Below are 18,777 nucleotides of genomic sequence, written 5' to 3'. Positions count from 1 at the left end.
ATATGGCTAAAAAGAGGCAGAGCAGAGAGAGAACTCCTAGGAAAGGTGGCCCTGCTAAGAGCAAGCCAGGAGAAGACTGGGAAAGAGAGCAAGTCAGAAGCTCAACAGTCACTCCAGAAACAGCTGAAAATGTTTGGAAAGATGAATCGGATCTGCTGTCTGTCTCCAAGCCACCTATTGAGCGGATTTCTGCATCAGGCCAGGCAGGCATTGAGTGAATGCAGGAGTGGGCAGGTCCTAGCCAGCTGCCTGTGCATGGTGTGAATGCATATTTGGGCTCTTCCGGAGCAGTCTGATAGCTTACTCCAGACTAACGGCATGCTGTTCTGGAGTGCTTGGAGTCGCTGTAATGACAGCTGCATGGCGCACAGGTCTGAGACCCTCTACTCTAGCAGCAGTTTTGTGGTACCTTTTGCATGTGGATCAGTGATTGGCTGCTTGTGCAGCATAGAACATGAATAGCAACCATAATCTGCAGGCTGTCTCATAGCTAGAATGGGGCAAGTGCATGATCCACAGAGGTCTCTGAAGAGCAAAGTGCTGTTCCACAGTGATGGAGCGATTTGCTAATGACTGCCCAGACTTGGGATGGCAACTCCTCTTCCCTGCTGGCTTAGATCTGAGCCTGTTAAGGTATTGACACGGGAGCCCCTAGGGTCCTTCCAGCACTAGAAATGCTGTTGCATCCCAGAATCCTCTGTGCTGGGCAATTTTATTTACCCCAGAACTGTGCAGGGGAAGGGTGAAAAAGAGGCTGACATGGATCACTGTGGTGTTAGGGAAACCATAACACGTAATGGGGTGATCTTGTTGAACTGTGACCTTGTACCTCAAATCATGGCTTTGTGCTGGTTAATCTCTCTTCATTTTGTTGCCGGAGTTCTTTTTGGCTGCTATGACCGGCCTGGCTGGGATTTTCCTTGCACTGAGTCACTGCTCTGGGCTCTGCCAAGAGGAACTTTGGCACTGTGCAGTAAATACCATCACTCTTCCTGCTCACAGTTGTCACTAATAGTTTGGGTTTGTGCTGCTGCATCTTGGGGCTTGGTGTTGCATAGCTCTTTTCATGCTGAAACTGTCACCTTGTCATTCAGATAAAATCTGTAATTGAGAGGACAAAAGAGACCTTAAATGTGCACCCAATGTATCGTGAGCGCTCACCGAGGCGGAAGGTAGGGCCAGTCATATTTCACAAGACTGTGTCGCAGGATCGCTTGATTGAAGAGCTGCAAGACAGACTGGGCATCAGCAAACAGGAAGAGGAGGAATGGAAAAGCCAGGAAGACTGGCTGACTGAGGGGGTCATTGTCACCGCCAGGCCACAGAGGAAGCAGCAGGATGGTGGACAGCAAGTACAGAAGGTAGAGAGCAAACTCTGTACTAGGGTATTCCCCTAGTGTGAGACACTAGGGTGTCCCTCTGCTCAGAAGGTCTCTAATGGAGATGTAGAGTAGGAGGTGGGCGTGACAGGTCTCTTGAGAGTCCTGGGATAGTTTTGGAATCTGACTCCTCTGTCCTAGCACTGTTCCCTTTTCAGATCAGCTAGGAAATCCAAATCCCAGCGATGTAGGAATTGGAGTAAGCAATCTCTTGGGAGAGCAGTATTATCTGATGGGAAGTCTAACGCTGTCTAAGGTCAGGCATTGAAGTGAGGTTTATTTTCATTCCACAGTGGGGAGCTCAGTCAATAAGCAGACTTTATTTCTTTCTTTTATTTGGCAACATAGGGGTGTATGATGTTTTTAGATGCAAGATAAGGAACTTGCCCTGAAGTGCTTATAGCTAGGCAGGTGTTACTAGGTGCCTTGTCCTTGAGAATCTGGCACTTCCTCAAAGAAGGTCTGTCGAAAATGGCACCATGGTCTCTATTTCTGTTTGGCTACAGCAGTGAGGTTGGCCTGCTTGCACTCTGTGTTCTGACGTGAAAGGAAGACTATTTTGAAAGGAAAATATAGAAGTGCTAGGTAGTGAGTGCCGTGTTACCATCTGTTTCATGCTGCCTGTCCTTCTGATGCAGGAAGTGCTTCTCGGTTCGTCTCCAGTTTTGTTCACCTTTCTCCCTTCTTTCTTTCTAGATTATAATTCCTCCAGAATCCCCCCTGCCCATGAGAAGAACAGTCTCTGTGCCAGCTTCTCCCCCACTCCAGCATCCCAAAGAAGCTGCCAAGATTTTCCCAGCCAAAGCTTCTTCCTCTTCTCACCCTATTCCCTCTCCACTCCCTCCACCCCCTCCTCCATTCCCACCACAATCTTCCTATGTACGCTCTGCTGCTGCTTCTAGTCCAGTCTCCTGCTACTTCAGCTTGCCTCCCCAGCCTCTGTTCCAGTGGGAGACTTCTTCTGATGACTACCAGGAACTCTCTGTGGTGGGCACTCCTCCCTCTGAAGATCATAGATTCCTCCATTCTCCCCAAGCCCAGATTCCTCCTGCCATGCTGACTGAGCCAGTGGTAGCGTCTTCTTCTGCCAAGACACTATCTTCTGTTGGCTGTCAGACTGATGAAGATCCATTCTTCCCACCGATGCAGGCATGCTTTTCCTCATGCTCTTCCTTTAACAGAGCAATTACAAGCCTGAGTCCAGCACTTCTGGCCTGTTGGCTCTTTAGGTAGACTGTTTGGGTAAAGGCTGGTACTAGGCTCAGAAGATGAGTTTAGTGCTGCCAATGGCTGATTTTCTATCAGATGTGTCCCTTTATAGCTGTGTGAGGTGCACATGCATGGAACGATACAGATCCTGTGTCCGTTTGCTGGCCACATACATGCGGCATTGGGAATGGACCATGATCTTTGTTTCTCTCCATTGAACTGAAGGAATCACGTTCATTAGTTAGGGCCCAATACTCCCCTCCACAGTGTGGCACTGAGGGAAGGGGAGAAAAATGTGGAAGAGCCTGAGAACCAGAAGAGGCTGAACAGTGATTCCACATGCCCCTGAACCCCATCCATGGGGACACTGCTTAGCTGCAATTCTATGGGGTTTGGGGTGTAGTGCAGAGGCAATAAATAGTTGCTCTGGATGTTCTGCTGCCTAAACCCAGGGAGAATACTGCTAGAAAAGCGTAGGAAGACTCAGTACCTGAGCAGGCCTGATTCCATCCATTATAGGTAGTGACCCTCATACACACAAGCCAGTGAAGTACAGCTTCAGTCTCCACAGGCAACAATCCATCAAGGAAGCTCCTCTGCATCATAAATTGTTGTCATACTTTGCAGGTGATCCCTACTCCACTGCTGGTCCAACACACCAATCCACTTGCTGCTCAGCCACCCCTCATGCCGCCCACCCATGAAAAGGCAGGATACCCTTTCTGTTTCCCCTCTCAGCATGGTGTGCTGTTAAGGCAAGAGAGATGTGATTCTGGCACAGTCCTCTGAGCTGTTCCTAGAGGTCCTGTGGCTATGAATGCTGGATTGTTGTTTTTTCTATGCATGGTCTGCTGTTTACGGGTGTGTTGCTGAACCTGACAGCAGTGGTAGACTTTTTAAATTAGGGCAGGAATTTGGAAGGCCTTTGCATGAGCATTTCTAGCACACGAGTGTGGTGTGCATTCGTAGTGTTCCTAAAGGGGCTGTGCTCATGAGTTTCTCTACAAAGTGCAGGCATTGGGTGTGTACCCCTGGGGGTGTGTGTGTGTAATATTTCCAAAAGGAACTGCATCCCTTGGCTGGTAAGAATGCAGTACCTGTACCACCAGTAAAGGTCAAGTCCATGTTGTCCTGCCCTGAGATGTCAGTGGCTGCACTGAAGTTAGCTGAGGCAGGCTGGTCCCTGGGGCAGGGAGGGAAGTGTCACTATGAATTCCATTCATTGCCATCCTCTCTGCAAGTGGCACTTCTCTTCTCATTTGTCTGTTTCTTGTCGGTTTCGGCACCCCCTGTCCAATGGCCACAGGCCCCTGGCCAGGATGAGGAAGCATGTGGCTCCCTGTGACCCTCTGTTGCATCATATGGGCACCCACACATTTGTATTGTTACCTTTTTTGTGGGTTGGCTCTGAAGTGCTCCAGGGATCAGACTAGGAAAGGTGCTGATGATAGAGAAAAACCAGCTTCAGAGAAACCTGGGTGTAAGGGCAGGAGATAAGAGCTACTAGATACATAAACATGTCCACCCACCCCCATTTTCTATACACTTGAGTTATGATCAGTCTAGATTCGCTGGTCTAATTTTTAGAGGTGCTGAACGTCCCCAATTCACTGTACTCTGCACCTCTCAGGATCAGGCCCCTGACTGCCCTGCAGTTTAGAGAGGGAGAATCCTAAACTCTGTGTCTGGCAAGATGTTCCCTCCCCATAACACTGTCTTGGGGAATTTGCACTGTAGGTATAAATGACAAATGCTTGTGTGCCTGTGTATCAGATCCACAGGGTCTGGTCTCTGTCTCAGCCTGTAACCAGTCTTTTTGGGCTGACCCTTTTCATGTGCCGGGCCCCAAGGACTCATCCAGTTCCACAGGGGCAAGACTCCACAGACTCCGAAACTGGGCTTTTGGGCACCAGCAATCCCTGTTTCCCTCCATGGCTCCCTGCAGCAAATCCGGCAGAGCCAGACTCCTGTGGGAGGTGTGTCCTTCGCTCCTTCAGAGTGCAGTGTTCCCAGTACTAATGACGGTAGGGAGCCTTTTCAAAACAGCGTATTGGTCAGCTGGGGTACAGAATCTGAAAGTCGTTAGGGGTGAGCACAGAGAAGCAAAGATTAAGACACAGTTCAGTGTGGCCAGCCAAGCTGCTGTGGAATCATTTTGTCTCTGTCTCTATCCTGTTGTCTTTGGTTTCAGGTGCGGGGTGTGTGCTGTCTCTCTCTGTGAGAACAGCTCGTACAACAGCCACCTGATATCTTTCCTCTTTGTATGTCTGCACATAGGACAGCTGAAGAGCTATGGGCAGAGACTGCAGAAATTCCCTGAGGACTGTACAGTGCTTGCCTAACAATCCCGGGGCCTTTGCTCTGCTTCCCTGTAGAGAAGTGGGGGGGAAATCTCCATCCTCTTGGCTGTTGGTCGCTAGGTGTGACTGGCCCAGGGATTGGAGGTTCCATTGTCTCTTCCGATCCTCCACTCACATGTGTAGACTTCATTCAGCTTGTTTTGACTCTAGTTTCCAGCAAGGCTGCTGAGTCAACACCACATCCCTTCCCTTTACACTCAATGCAAAGCCCGGTGAGAAACTGATACACACATAGGAATCATGGAAATATTACAAAAATGTCCTCGTTCATCACAACATAGAATAGGAGTTTGAGGGTTGGACGGACTAGAGAGAGGCCTTTATGTTCAGTGTGCGCTTCATGGTGCTGGACTGCTAGAACCAGCTGTCTGAGGAGAGGGGTCAGGGGGATAGTAGGAAGGAGGTGCATTTATGTTCCATTAGGAGCTGAGTGCTGCTGATCTCTTGAGTCCCAGCATGCTGGTTAGGCATGATGGGGTAAAGTATGCATGTGGTATGCGGCTTCTGACGAACAAATGGAAACCAGTGTTAGTACTTGACTAGCTTATATGGACAGTGTCTAATGCCAGTAGCTACAGGAGGGTGGGTGACACTCCCTGTGTGTGCAGTGGAAGGGGCCCTTTCAGTAAAACCAGGGCTGTAGGGCACTTCAGCATGTGTCCATTCCCTTTGGCACTCCACGGTAGTCTAACAGTACAAGTGCTGGGATGTTAGGTTGCTTCAGTCCTTCCACCCTGCACCTTTTTCACAAATATTGTTAGCGTTATGGCCGTGTCATTTCACTTTTAACAGCGACATGACATAATGTCCTACAATAAATCCACCCAAAAGGTCCCTTCAGGAAACGGCTCAGTGGAGATCTCTAAACCTGACCACCACCATTGCGCTGCAGGGTCAAGTAAAATAACCTACGCTTTACTGTGTAACAGGACGTGAACTCTGAGTCACATGGAGATGAGTATCCAAACATAAAGAGCAAAGTCCTGCACACTTCCTCTCTCCTCTTCCCTACTTCCTCTTGAGGTTAGAATACTAAAGAAAATAGATCTGTTTTCTCCCCCGCACCCCCCAACCACCCCCAGCGGAAAACAGGGTTCAAAGTAAAGTATTCATTGAGGTGATTCCCAAAGTGGGCTTCCAAAGACCTTTCTTATCCCCTCTCCACATTCCCTCCTGTAAATCTCTCATGTGGATCGTGCAGTGTTTGCTGGCCTACCACCTCCTCCCCATGCACTACTGATGTGCTGCCACATCTGCAGGTAAAGCGACAGGTGATTCTTTGAATGCTCCCCACCTTCCCTCACTTCTTCCATTGCAGCCTTTAGTGAATCTGGGGAGTGGGGTCAGAGCTATCCAAAAGGGCACAGAAGAGAGAGCAAAACTATGCCAAAGGAAAAGGGGGGAAATACCCTGAAAAGAACAGACAAGAAGTGTGGGAGGGTGAGAAGGAGACTGTAGAGGAGAGGAGAGACTGGAGAGACAGCAACAACTGTGTGTGACAGGGAAGGGGAGACAGTTTGGGAACCACTCAGAGAGCATGTCTCTGCCTTTGTAAGCCAGCCAGGAACCTATGAGGTAGAGGGAAGATCTCCGTGGAGGCTCTATTGAAAAAAATTCTTGTGGCCTTCTAGTAATCTCTGCTTTATTGGGAGGGTAAGGAGGCCAAATCTCCACCCCTCCACACTCTGATGTTCTAGCTCCTGGGGTCTCTGGGTAAGCCACACTTTTGTCACAACCCCATTGTAACAAGGGTGCATCTCTGCCCCTCGTCCTGATTCTCACTGCCTTCTGTAGACACATTAGCCTCTCCAGAGCAAGTTCTGGTCTGTCCATATGCAGGACAGCTGAAGAGCTGTGGGCAGAGGGTTGGATCATTTGATGACTACCTGTTCTGTTCATTCCCTCTGGGGCACCTGGCATTGGCCACTGTCGGAAGACAGGATACTGGGCTAGATGGACCTTTGGTCTGACTCAGTATGGCTGTTCTTATGTTCAGAGACTGCAGAAATCCCTGAGGAGCTGTACAGTGCTTGTCTTACAGTCTCTGGGTTTTTTCTTTGCAGTTCATGGCCCAGGGGAAAGCTGGGGGCAGCTCCCCTCCGTCTGCACCTCCAAAACCTGGCAGCCAGTTGGACAGTATGTTGGGAAGCCTCCAGTCTGACCTGAACAAACTGGGAGTAGCTACTGTTGCCAAAGGTGTTTGTGGAGCCTGCAAGAAACCAATTGCTGGTCAGGTAAGTCTAAGGCACCATCTTGTTGCTAAGCCTTGGGCTACAGCAAGGAGTAACTGGGAGGGCTGTATCATGAGGCTGAAGGGACTGGCGATGCTGAAGAAACTGAAGTACTCTATTTATCCACTGGCCAGGTACGCTGTAAGCTCCTCCAGTGACCTCTACCCTGCCCTTGAGGGACTGCCCTCTCCTGAGATGATAGGTAATTCAGTTTTCATGCTACCCCAGTCCAGGGCTCACTTGAGTAGTAGAACGTGTAGTTAGTGCCAAACTCTGCCTGGTGTGTTGTCACGTGAGTTGCCACAGCAAAGAAGTAGAGTCGTCCCCCATAACCGCTCCATCTTCCCTGCAGGTCGTCACAGCCATGGGGAAAACCTGGCACCCGGAGCACTTTGTTTGCACCCACTGTCAGGAGGAAATCGGGTCACGCAACTTCTTTGAACGCGACGGTCAGCCCTACTGTGAGAAGGACTATCATAATCTCTTCTCCCCTCGCTGCTACTACTGCAACGGGCCGATCCTTGATGTGAGTCCCTGAGCCAGCGCGTGTCAGTAGGAGTGTCTCTCTTGGCCATGCACGGTGGAGTCTGGTTCTGTACAGTCAAGTAGAAAAGCACACGTCCATCTATCCCTGATAACTCCTCTCTTGTAGTTTTGGGACCCCTATTCTTCCTTCACCCTAGTGCTGTAGGGGAAATAATTGGACCCAGTGCAGCTATCTCCCTCCATCTGCTGTAAGGTCCTGCAATGAGAGGGCAGGTTCTACTGAAATAGATGTGCCTCTATTGCAACTCTACTGAACTCAGTATTAGGATCGATCTATTGTCATTGCAGTAAGGAGCTCCAGGTTTTTCCCAATGGGATACCATAGTAAGAGGCATTCCTCCCGAGTTTCGAGTACTGCAAGGGACTGTGCCCCCTTCCCCCACCCCCCGGGGGGGCCAGAGGAAAGGAGTGGTGTGTCTGACCTTGTTAGGGTAAAGGGGGGGATTGAATCCCCAAGGAGGGGGCTTAGCTCAGCTCTTTAAGCACATTTGATTTTTGCTGCACTCAGCACTGGCGTTTGAGTGCTCACTGTTTGTGGTTTCTCCCAAACAGAAAGTGGTGACAGCCCTGGACAGGACATGGCACCCAGAACACTTCTTTTGTGCGCAGTGTGGAGCTTTCTTTGGACCTGAAGGTACTATTGGTTTGTGCAGAGAGAAGCCACTCTGGTGAAGCAAGTAAGGGATGGGAATGGAGGCAACGTAAGGGGCTGTGATGGGTCCTTTTCATAGAGCATTGGTCCCCAAACTGTGGGGCAGGTTTGGGGGGAGTGGCAGGGCCCTGTCCAGCCCCCATAGAGGGTGGGGAGGAAGCGCCAAACCCGCTCTGCCCCCAGCTAAGGCCCTGTCCTCTGGCACTTGGCCTGGCTGTGGCTCCATACCCGACCGCAGCCCTGGCTGCCACCCGTACTATGCTCCGGGGCCGGCTGTGGCTGCACTCTGGGCCCAGCCCTGGCTTGGCTCCGCCCGGGCTCAGCTCCAGCCCCGCCTGATTCTTGGCCCCCGACTGTGGCCCAGCTGCAACTCCACTCCCGGCCGGAGCTCCAGCCCCATCCTCGCCCACCTTACCCTGTCCACGCCTCCCTCCAGGAGTCGTGGCCCCGCTCCCAACCGCAGCTCTGGGGAGTGGGGCGTGGACAGGGATAAGAAGGGGCATGACATGAAAAGTGTGGGGACTACGGTCATAGAGCAAGCAATGTAGAAAACTGGGGGTATGAGGGTAGAGAGGGACTGTGGCGTTACTTAGTGGATGGGGATAACTGATCTGTGACTGGGGATCCCAGCCACCCTGTTAACCTCATCGAGTCTGGCTAGGTGTTCCCACAAATGAAGGTCACAGGCTGATGCTGTCTGGCTCTGTTTTTCCCTTGTGTCCTTGGCAGGATTTCATGAGAAGGATGGCAAAGCCTATTGCCGCAAGGATTACTTCGACATGTTCGCTCCAAAGTGTGGGGGCTGCGCCCGGGCCATCCTGGAAAATTACATCTCTGCCTTGAATACCCTGTGGCACCCTGAGTGCTTTGTCTGTCGGGTAAGAGAGCCTGTGCTGCCCCACTGTCACCTGACCCCTCTCCCAGTTCCCGTAGGTGGGTGTCTGGTGGTTACCTCGATCAGAACAAGGGATCTGTGCCAGCACAGGACAGCCAGCCCCACAAAATACATAGCGTGATAGTCACCAAGCACCCTCTTGCTTCTCTGCCTGTTTCCATTAAATTCCCTAGGGGCTTAATTCCCTCCCCCATAGCCACAGTTATGGGTTTCTGCAGTAGTTCACTGAGAAGCACAGAATGTTTCCAGTGGCTTCTTAGTAATAGTGAGCTAAGCTTTCTAAGCACTCCGCCTCAGCACCCTGATTTGAGGAGCTTCCTCGTGTGCTCACTCTGGAAATGTAAACTTAATGAGACTGACCTATTTGGACCAACTTGGAAACAAATGAAATAGCTGTAAACTGAATATGCTGTTGCATAGTGAACTGTAATGCTGCAGAATAAATACTTAGCACGTCTTCAAAGAGCCTTGCAAATATTTACCCATCTCCCAGAAGCATTGTAAAGATTAATATCAGCCACGTGTTACCAGGACTGAGGCAGAAAGGCGGAGTTCAGAATGAGGGTCAGAACACAAGTTCCTGTTTCAAATCTTGTGCTCAGACACCTAGTCTGCTTTCCTCTGCTGCAGAGCAGCCAGCATGAAAGGAGTTGGCTGAAGCTGTCCGTTTGAAACTCCATCACTCGAAGGCCCCTGTGAATAGAAATTCTAGCAGCCTCTTGTAGGCAGCGGACCAGCTCCGCCCTTGCCTGGACCTGGGTTCAGGCTTTTCTTCTGCTCAGGAGATGTTGCTTGGCATTCTTCATGCTGCTGCCTGTTCGTGGGGCCCGCAACTTTTGGGCGTATTCTGTCTTTCTGTTGTTAAAGTAAGGCCAATTTCTAGTGTTTATTTTCAAATGGAGGTGGATGGGTCAGTAGTCTCAGCATCAGGCTCCCAGGGACCTGCTGCCTTTCAGTGCTGCAGGCAAATGGAGTTCCTTGCAGTTCACGGTGTGTGAACATGCATGGATATGCACTTACTGTGGCTGCACTCTGCTGGATGCCTGCATGCAGGGCTCAGTTTGCATTTGCCTGTGACTAAATAGATGTCCAACCATGAGTGCACATGCAGTCATGTGCATGTCCCCTAGGGAGGAAGGATGGTCATGAAGCTCAAGTACAAAACTAGGACTCAGGACATCTGGCTTCTGTTCTTGACTTTGCTGCTGACTCATCGTGTGACCCTGGGCAAGTCCCTGAATGGCTGTATACCTCAGTTTCCCCATCTGTAAAATGGGGGGAATTCCTCCTAAAGTCCCATGACTGTAGTGAAGGTACATCCATTAATGTCTGGGAGGGGCTTAGACAGTGATAACCATTATGGAGAGATGGGTGCCTATTAAAAAATTGGTCTCTAACAGCTTCTCTTCAAAGACATTAAAGACCCAGTATCACTTTTGTAAGGGTATGGACTTGTCCCTAGGGTCCTTAGCCAAAATTTCTCCCCCCTCCACATTTCTCCAGGGGCTGTCACCCTCCGCCTGCCACTGTATTTCAGTGGTGAAGTGACTCTTGTATGTGCATAGTTTGGGGATGCATGGAGAAGGAGGGTGCTGTACCCAGGGAATATGCATAATATCTGGCATTCTATATGGGTAATTAAAAAAACAGCTGGCTGTCACCTTCTTTTTCATTAATATGAGCGTAAGCAGGGCAGATACAGCTAAAGAAATTAAAACCAGCCCAGTGTGACAAGGTAAAAGGTGCCCCTGATGCTGATGCCCTGGAGCATAAGGAATTCCAGGAGAGCCTGGGTTCCCTGACTATCACCTGGGTGAGCTGGGGTGGGTGGGGTGATAAAAGCTGCTGTTGTGGCAGCTGTCTGTGCGGATGGGGGTGTTCTCTTCCCTCCTGAGAGGCTCTGGTGTTGCTTACCAAGTGTTCTCAGTAGTTTTGCTCTTGGGTTTGGATTTTCTTTGTGTTAATAAAGCCAGCCTGGAGTAAAGGGACATGAACTATAGTTGAGGGCTTTATTTTCCCTCCCAGTTTCTGTATCTGCCCTGCTTGCGCTCAGTAACCCTGTCTCTGCTGGGCACCGATCAGTCTTTGCAGCAGTACTTCTGCAGCCCCCTTCCCCTTTCTGCTGGATGAAGATGACTCACCCTGCCCACTTCCTGCAGGAGGCAGCTAGGCATGGCAGGCGAAGGCATGGGTTGTGGAGTTGCCTGTGTCCCCAGCTTGCCATATCAATCTGTTCCCTTTTGCTTCCTCCTCCTGCAGGAATGTTTCACGCCGTTCATCAACGGCAGCTTCTTTGAGCATGATGGGCAGCCCTACTGTGAGGTGCATTATCACGAACGCCGCGGCTCGCTGTGTTCCGGCTGCCAGAAGCCCATCACGGGACGCTGCATCACTGCCATGGCCAAGAAATTTCACCCAGAACACTTTGTCTGTGCCTTCTGCCTCAAGCAGCTCAACAAAGGAACCTTCAAGGAACAGAATGACAAGCCCTACTGTCAGAACTGCTTCCTCAAACTCTTCTGCTAGACTCATCCTAGCTGGGAACGGGGCATCTTTCTGCCACTCACTAGGCAGCCAAGTCTCTCTGAGCATTACTGTGATTTAGAAACCTTACCAGGGCCGGGGGGGAGGGAAAAGGGGAAGGTTGTGGGATGCTAACTGCTGCTCTAGAGAGACAGTGGATCCAGGGAGACCAGATGGACCATTAAACTGGAAATGCCCATGCTGTGCTTCAGCGGGGAGATGCTGAGCCCCATCATTAAAGTGTTGTATGATCGTTGACAGCCAAGAGGAGCCTGAGGCTCTAGCGAGGAGACGCCTTTCTCAAGGAGAGGGCTGGATAAAGCCAGCCTTGAGTCAGCTCTCCCTGAGCCAACATGTGACACTTCCAAACAAAAGTGTCCTCGGCTTCGCTGGGGCATTGAAATGCTGTGTGACCCAGGCAGTAGCTCTGCTCCTGCACAGCAAAGGCCATGCTGTGACCTCTGCATTGCCTGGGCTGTGCCTGGTCGAGTCCTGGGACACACAGGATTTACTAAGATTACAGCAGCAGCCCCCGAAGCTGGAAAGACCCTGCAGTGGAGTCTTTCCAGTTCAGTAACACTACAGGGAAGTGATGCCACTTATTTTTTGGAAAGGGGGAGTCGGGGGTTAGTCTGTTTTTCTAGTTTGTGATTCTCTCCCCCTCCTCAACGCGCTGGGGCAGAGGGGGTGGAAGAAAACCCCCTCCCTGCTTGAATGGAGTGTCCCATTTTGTGCAGGACACCCCCAGCTCTCCAGGAGTGGTTAGGGCAAATGCTCCTAATTCTGCTGCTCCGGGGAGAGAGGAGGAGACTGGCACCAATTCATTTTAAAAGAAAATGCAGAGAAATTTGAGGGCCCAGCCCTCCCCTCTGAGTGAATGTAGCTTATGCTGTGAGTCTGGCCTGCATTTTACTAAGGAAAGGGCCTGAAAAGCCCCTCTAGGATTTTTTAAAAAGCAAGGAAAAAATAAAGCTACAGACTTCATATTCCTTGTTCATCTTCCTCTCTGCTCTTTGCTGAGCAGGCCTGCAGTCCCTCCTCTTTGATACTGTTCTGTTCCTTGCTCTTGATAAACATGTTCTACCGAGAATCTCTCGAGCAATAACCTTTTATATTGACTGTTACTGGTCTAACAAGTCCCTGAGATCTGGTGTGTGTGACACTTGGAGTTTTGCTATTGAACTGAATACTGTATGCTTTGATAAAAACTGTGGATTTCTACACTGAGGTTTGAATTCCTAACTAATTTTCTTTTAATCCTCTTATACAGAAATTGGTTTTGATGTGATTTTAAGAAAGCTACTTTTATATCTCAAACTGTGCTGTTCTAAGCAGTGTACCAGTTGTGCTGGTTACTGTATCTGTAACCTCAATGCTTGGGTTTAACCAACTATTAACCTGAAGTATTTTCTTTTTATTGGGGGTTGGGAGGGCTCTGGGTTTTGCAGGGGAAGGGAACGTGACTTGTATTTTTTTTCTAGCACAAGCAGGTGAGCTGTGAATAGCTATTTTAATTTTCACAGATCACCTGGAAAGTTTATTTTGTAACCTGTAAACTGCTGTATTTGACTTACCTGCCTTTCTCCCAAAGCCCAACTTCCAGGGTAATAAAGTGAGTCTTAATTCAGTGCCACACGCTGCAAGATGGAGAACTCAAAGTCCACCCTCATAGTTTTATTCCTCTTCAGCCATCAGAAATTAGAGCAGAGGGTTAACTCGGGAAGGTGAGTCCTCCCCGTAGGTGGGAAGGATTGTCCTGGGGCTAAAGAAAAGGGGTGGGAGTCAGGAGACCTGGAATCTGTTCCTGATTCTGCCACGGACTTGCTGTGTAACCTTGGGCCAGTCACTTAACCACTCTGTGCCTCAGTTTCCCCATCTGCAAAATGGGGTAGTATTCCCGCCTTGTAGGATTTTGAGGTTTGGTTCATATTTGTCAAAGGCCTTCAGAAGCAGGGTGCTGTAGAAGGGCAAAGGATTGTGTGTTAGAAACAACCCTACAGTGTTCTACACTAATGGCCAAAGTGGTGCAGTGAGAAGTGGGTTTGAAAATATGACTCTAGAATATTATAGACCTTTGATTATTAAGGCGTGCAACATTAGGGTGGTTACAGTGTTCAACATGGAAAAGGCATAGGGAGTTCTGGGATTAACTGTGTAAGAAACAAACCCTCACTTTAACAGAGGGATCCTAGCTTACTATTTTAAATAACCTTGTCTCGATGCTTCAATACCCCACTTGAATAAGTGGAACTGTTTTTCACTGGTTTCCCAGACAAATGAGCCTCAGGCTGTGGTTGTGAAAGCAGGGTTTTGTGGAACAAGTGGTAAAACAAAAAGCTACTCTAGCTGGACTGAGCACAGCTTTTGGAAAGTTCACAAGGCAAGAAACTGTCTAAACTGTCACTTTGGATTTGAAATTAGTTTGATTTAAAACTGGGATTTCTGAGCTTCCTGCTGAAACTGACACTTGTTCTGACTCTGCTGGTTGGGAGAACGGTCCTGTGTCCAATGCGCAAGGATTGGGAGTGGCTCTGCCATTGCATTTCTGTGTGATACTGAGTGAGTTTATAACCTGTGCCTCAGTTTCCTTACCTGTAAAATGGGGATAATACTTAACCTACCTCACTGGGGTGTTGAGGCTTAATTCACTGATATTTCTGAAGGGCTTTGAGATCCTTGGAGGGAAGGTGCTGTAGAAGTGGAAAATCTTGTTACAGTATCCCAATGTCAGAGCAAAACAGTTTCATCCCCTTTTAATAATGGTTTAATAGTCTCCATGACCATTACTGCCTTAGCAAAATGTTGAGAGCTTTCCTGATAAATTGGGATTTAAACTGGTTTGGGGATAGGTCCTATGCTCATTGTTGCCTCCAAATGTTACTTTCCCTCGAGATGGCTGCTGCGAGTAGGAGGGCCAGAAATACCCATTTCACATTTCCTAATTTCAAGTACAGTTTAGACTCGAACATTTGAGATGCTGTACAGAGCAAACTGGGGAAAGGGCTGTGTTAAGATTGCCCTGGGTGATTTGCAGGCATACTTCACGGATACTGATGGTGCTAAAGTGCAGACCAGCAAGTTGTACTAGCACTGTTGCAGGTCCGAGGACATGTCCCAAGGAGTGGTTAGGAGAGGGTTTAGGAGGGGTTAGGCAAGAATGTGCCTTTGGAAGGCTGAGACGGGTTATTCAGGCTTAAACTGGACACAGGAGGCAGGTGTGTACAGTACAAAACCTCTGAGGAGCTAAAGGACTGTGCATGCAGAGGCCTTGCTGCTGCCCGTTCAGAGGCAAGTTAAGCTCTAGATACACCTGTTGCTTTGACAGGTTTTGTGCTGGGGTTACTGTAGTGCTGTCTTTCAAGGCCTTAGTGCTCTGTTTACAATGATCTCCTAATCTGATGAACTCTTGCAGTGCAATCAAAGAGCTGTCAGACAAGGTGGGTCTCAATCAAATCATGCCCCGAATAGCTTGGGGGGGGATTTCCCTCTGGGTCGACAGTTATTTCATTTGTTTTCCCTTGTAAACTTCTAACTCTGCTTTTTCCATTTAAAATTCCTGTGATTATGCTAATAAAATTTTACCATTATTTTCACTTGACTTGGTTCCAGTCATTTCTAATCTTGTGGAAATGGTTCAAAGCATCTGTCATCTATCGCTCCTCTTCCCTTTCATCATGGAGAAACCAAAGGCCACACTGGCAAGAGCTGAGGAGGGTGATGTTTATTAGTACGATTTCTGCCTTAGCCTGGACAGGGCCAAAGTGCACATCTTGCATGGACAGGGCAGAGATGTAAAACTGAAGGTGCTAAAACAGAAACTGTCACTTGTGCAATAAGCAGATGTGAATCCTGACACACTCTCTTCATCCTTCTCAGCCCCCTGCCTCAGCACAATACGCTGGTGTTGCCACACCCTCGTGCAATGCAATAACTGCCCGGACACTGGGTCATGAAGAGTGCTAATACCCTCAGGTCGTTCTCAACCTTTGCATGGTGACAGCAGCTGGAAATCACAACCTACATTTAAACCCCCTGGACTGCATAGTAACCTTCCTGATGCACCTCTGTGCGAAGCACTTGAAATCATGCCACTGATTATTCCACCTAACACCACAGATGTATAGGCTGTTTGCAGTAATAACAATTAAAAAAAAACCCACACATGCCTGAACAGAAAATGTCATCCCTGCCCTAAAGAGCTCACAGTCTAAAGGGACTTATACAGGCCAATGCCAGTAGCACAAGAAAAAGACAATAGGGTTTGGCTCTGGGACTTTGACCTTCACAAGGAATGATCACCAAGAAGCAAATGAAAACAAGGCTTTGGGCATGAACCTGGTCCTGTGTACAATAATGTAGTAAAAGGTCAATAGAAAGCTGCTGTTAATCAAGAAAAAAATCTGTACCCTTCATGGAGACTGGAGTTAACTCCCAGTTTGCATGTGGAGGAACTGGTCTGATTTCCGATTTCTGAGCAGAGGGCATGTGAAGAAAATGAAGTGGCCTTTATAGATCTGAGTCCTAAACTGATTTATTAAAAGCCCCAGATCCCGCACCACAGCATACAAGCAGCGTCTGGATGGCAGGCGGCAGTACAACAGCAGGAAATTCTAATTAAAATTCTCTCAAGCTGGTTAATCCTAAACCCTTGTGTGCTGTGCGCATGTATGTATGAAATCCAAAAGTTGACAGGAATGCAGTGTTAAAGCCCGCGACTTAGAACTTCAATTCACAATTTAAGCAGTTAAGGATTCTCCTAGCACTATTAACTTGGTCCTGTTACGAGCACAAAATATTTTCCGGATTTTTTTTCCTGGTTAAACATGTAGCTGACTGTAATTGCTGTTTTTGGTTTAGCACATACACAGGGCCACAAACCACCCACCTCGTTCCTTTTTGCCTGGCTTGGAGTAACAAAATATGTTCCTTTAAACAAAAAAAAAATTACTTTGTGGAAAAGACTAAAATGTCACCTTCCCCAGTTCTTGCTTTCACGCCTGCCATTTCCTCCTGACCCCAATAACACAGTGGGACGGTTAGGGCTGGAGAGAGGATTTGACGGTTATTTCATAGCGATGGTTGCAAACTCCCTCATGTTAAGAGTCTCAGCAACAGCCTCTTTGGACAGAAATCATGAGCATTGTTCAGTCTCCACATTCCATTTAGTTCTCGGCCTCCCTGCTTAGGCTGGGCTAGTCCATTATGCCAGCTGGAATATGGTGACCTGTGATGTTGACAGCTGGGGACTAGGAACTTGATTCAGACCTACCAACTCATTCCGCTGGCCCCAAGCCAACAAGTAGATGGCAGAGACTTTCAGTGGTTAATGACCATTCTAAGTAGTTTTCGCTAACGCTTTCTCCTTTCTTGACTTGCTGCACCCCAGTTTCCAGCATAATTCTCCCTTCCCATTAACACAGGACCACGGAGTGCAGCGTCCTGCCTAGGTGGTGGTGGTGGTGTCATTGACTACCATGCTGACTATTTACCGAATTCCCCAAGCTAGAGAACCAGAACTTGTGTGCCTCCCTCTCTGCTGCTGGCTGAGTGGCGTGGATCAATCAGCCATTGAGGTTAGGTGGGTCTTCCAGAGAGGAGAGAGGCTACTAGTTGTCTCTCCTGCTATTTGTGCTGAAGGCTGGGGCTACTAGCTAATGGGGTTGGGAGTGATTTGACCTCCATATTCTGCCAGAACCTGGCCATCTGCCTAGAGCTAGTTTACATATGTGACGCTCTGTACCTTGGGGGAACACCCTACACCCCCACCATGTTCATCTTTATAAAATGATTGTGTGGTATCCAATGCAAAGTTTGTTATGTCGGGTGTCTTCGGAAGGCTCATGATGCACTGAGCATGGTTGTTATAGTGATGTGATAGTAATTGTTACAGTAATGTTATAATAAGGTTATAGGTTATAATTTCATGTGTATAGTTTGAGGCTGAAAATGTGTCCTCCTGGCTTAAAGCAAGCCCAGGCAAAAACTCTCCAAGAACAGAGAGGCAGTTCACACCTTTTCAGGGCATGGATGGGACAAACCCAGCCCAGCCTCACAGGAACAATGGACACTGGCGTAGGCAGCAACAAAAGGATCTGTTACGCCCTGGAGGGAGTCACCCCCTTCCTTTGGGCAGTTTGGGACTGCGATGAGGTAATGCTCACCTGACTCTGAAGGGGGGTGGGGCAAAGCCCAGAGGGAAGAAAGGACTTGATAAAAGGGAGAGACATTTTGCCATGCTCTCTCTTCCACCTACATCTACAGACACCACCAAGCGACTGAAATGCTGATCAAAGGGGAGAGCCTGGCTGAAGGGCAACCAACCAGCCTGTGGTGAGAAGCATCTAAGTTTGTAAGGACATTGAAAATGTTAAGATCAGCTTAGAATGTGTTTTGCTTTTATTTCATTTGACCAAATCTGACTTCTTATGCTTTGACTTATAATCACTAATAAATCTGTTTGTTTATCCTATCTGAAGCAGTGTGTTTGGTTTGAAGTGTATCAGAGGCTCCCCTTGGGATAACAAGCCTGGTACATATCAATTTCTTTGTTAAATTGATGAACTTAGATAAGCTTGCAGCATCCAGTGGGCATAACTGGACACTGCAAGATGGAGGTTCCTAGGGTTGTGTCTGGGACCGGAGATGTTGGCTAGTGTCATTTGGTTGCAAGTAGCTGGGAGCAGCTTACATGCCAGAGGCTGTGCGTGAACAACCCACGAATGGGGGTTCTCACGGCAGAGCAGGGTAAGGCAGAGTCAAGGATTGGAGTGGCCTAGCAGATCACCCATCCGGCTAACACCAGAGGGGAACGTCACAACATAAAGAATCTGAACTGCGGCAAGGCATGTCCAATACAATAGGTATTGTAGGATAAGTCCAGGGGTGTTTCTTCTGCAATCCGAGTTGTGACTTCCTCTACATACTGCACACTAAACACAAAAATGGAGTTCAATAAATAATGCCCCTACTGAGCACTGCCTTG

The 18,777-nt window shown here is 48.7% G+C and overlaps 1 protein-coding gene across 1 annotated transcript in view; it reads left to right on the top strand.

Moving 5' to 3' along the window:
• Window positions 1–15,388, top strand: part of PXN (paxillin) — a 62,860-nt gene extending 47,472 nt beyond the window's left edge. The window contains exons 7-11 of the mRNA XM_073313316.1: window positions 7,012–7,182; window positions 7,532–7,705; window positions 8,278–8,359; window positions 9,107–9,255; window positions 11,532–15,388. Of these exons, the coding sequence (XP_073169417.1) occupies window positions 7,012–7,182; window positions 7,532–7,705; window positions 8,278–8,359; window positions 9,107–9,255; window positions 11,532–11,798 (843 nt within the window). The 3' untranslated portion in view covers window positions 11,799–15,388. The remainder of the gene's footprint in view (window positions 1–7,011; window positions 7,183–7,531; window positions 7,706–8,277; window positions 8,360–9,106; window positions 9,256–11,531) is intronic.
• The last annotated feature ends 3,389 nt before the right edge of the window (window positions 15,389–18,777 follow it).

This window comes from Lepidochelys kempii, chromosome 15 (assembly GCF_965140265.1).
Source record: "Lepidochelys kempii isolate rLepKem1 chromosome 15, rLepKem1.hap2, whole genome shotgun sequence".
Taxonomy (NCBI): Eukaryota; Metazoa; Chordata; order Testudines; family Cheloniidae; genus Lepidochelys; species Lepidochelys kempii.
Note: the sequence above shows the minus strand (reverse complement) of the source record. Positions and strands in the feature narration are given on the sequence as shown.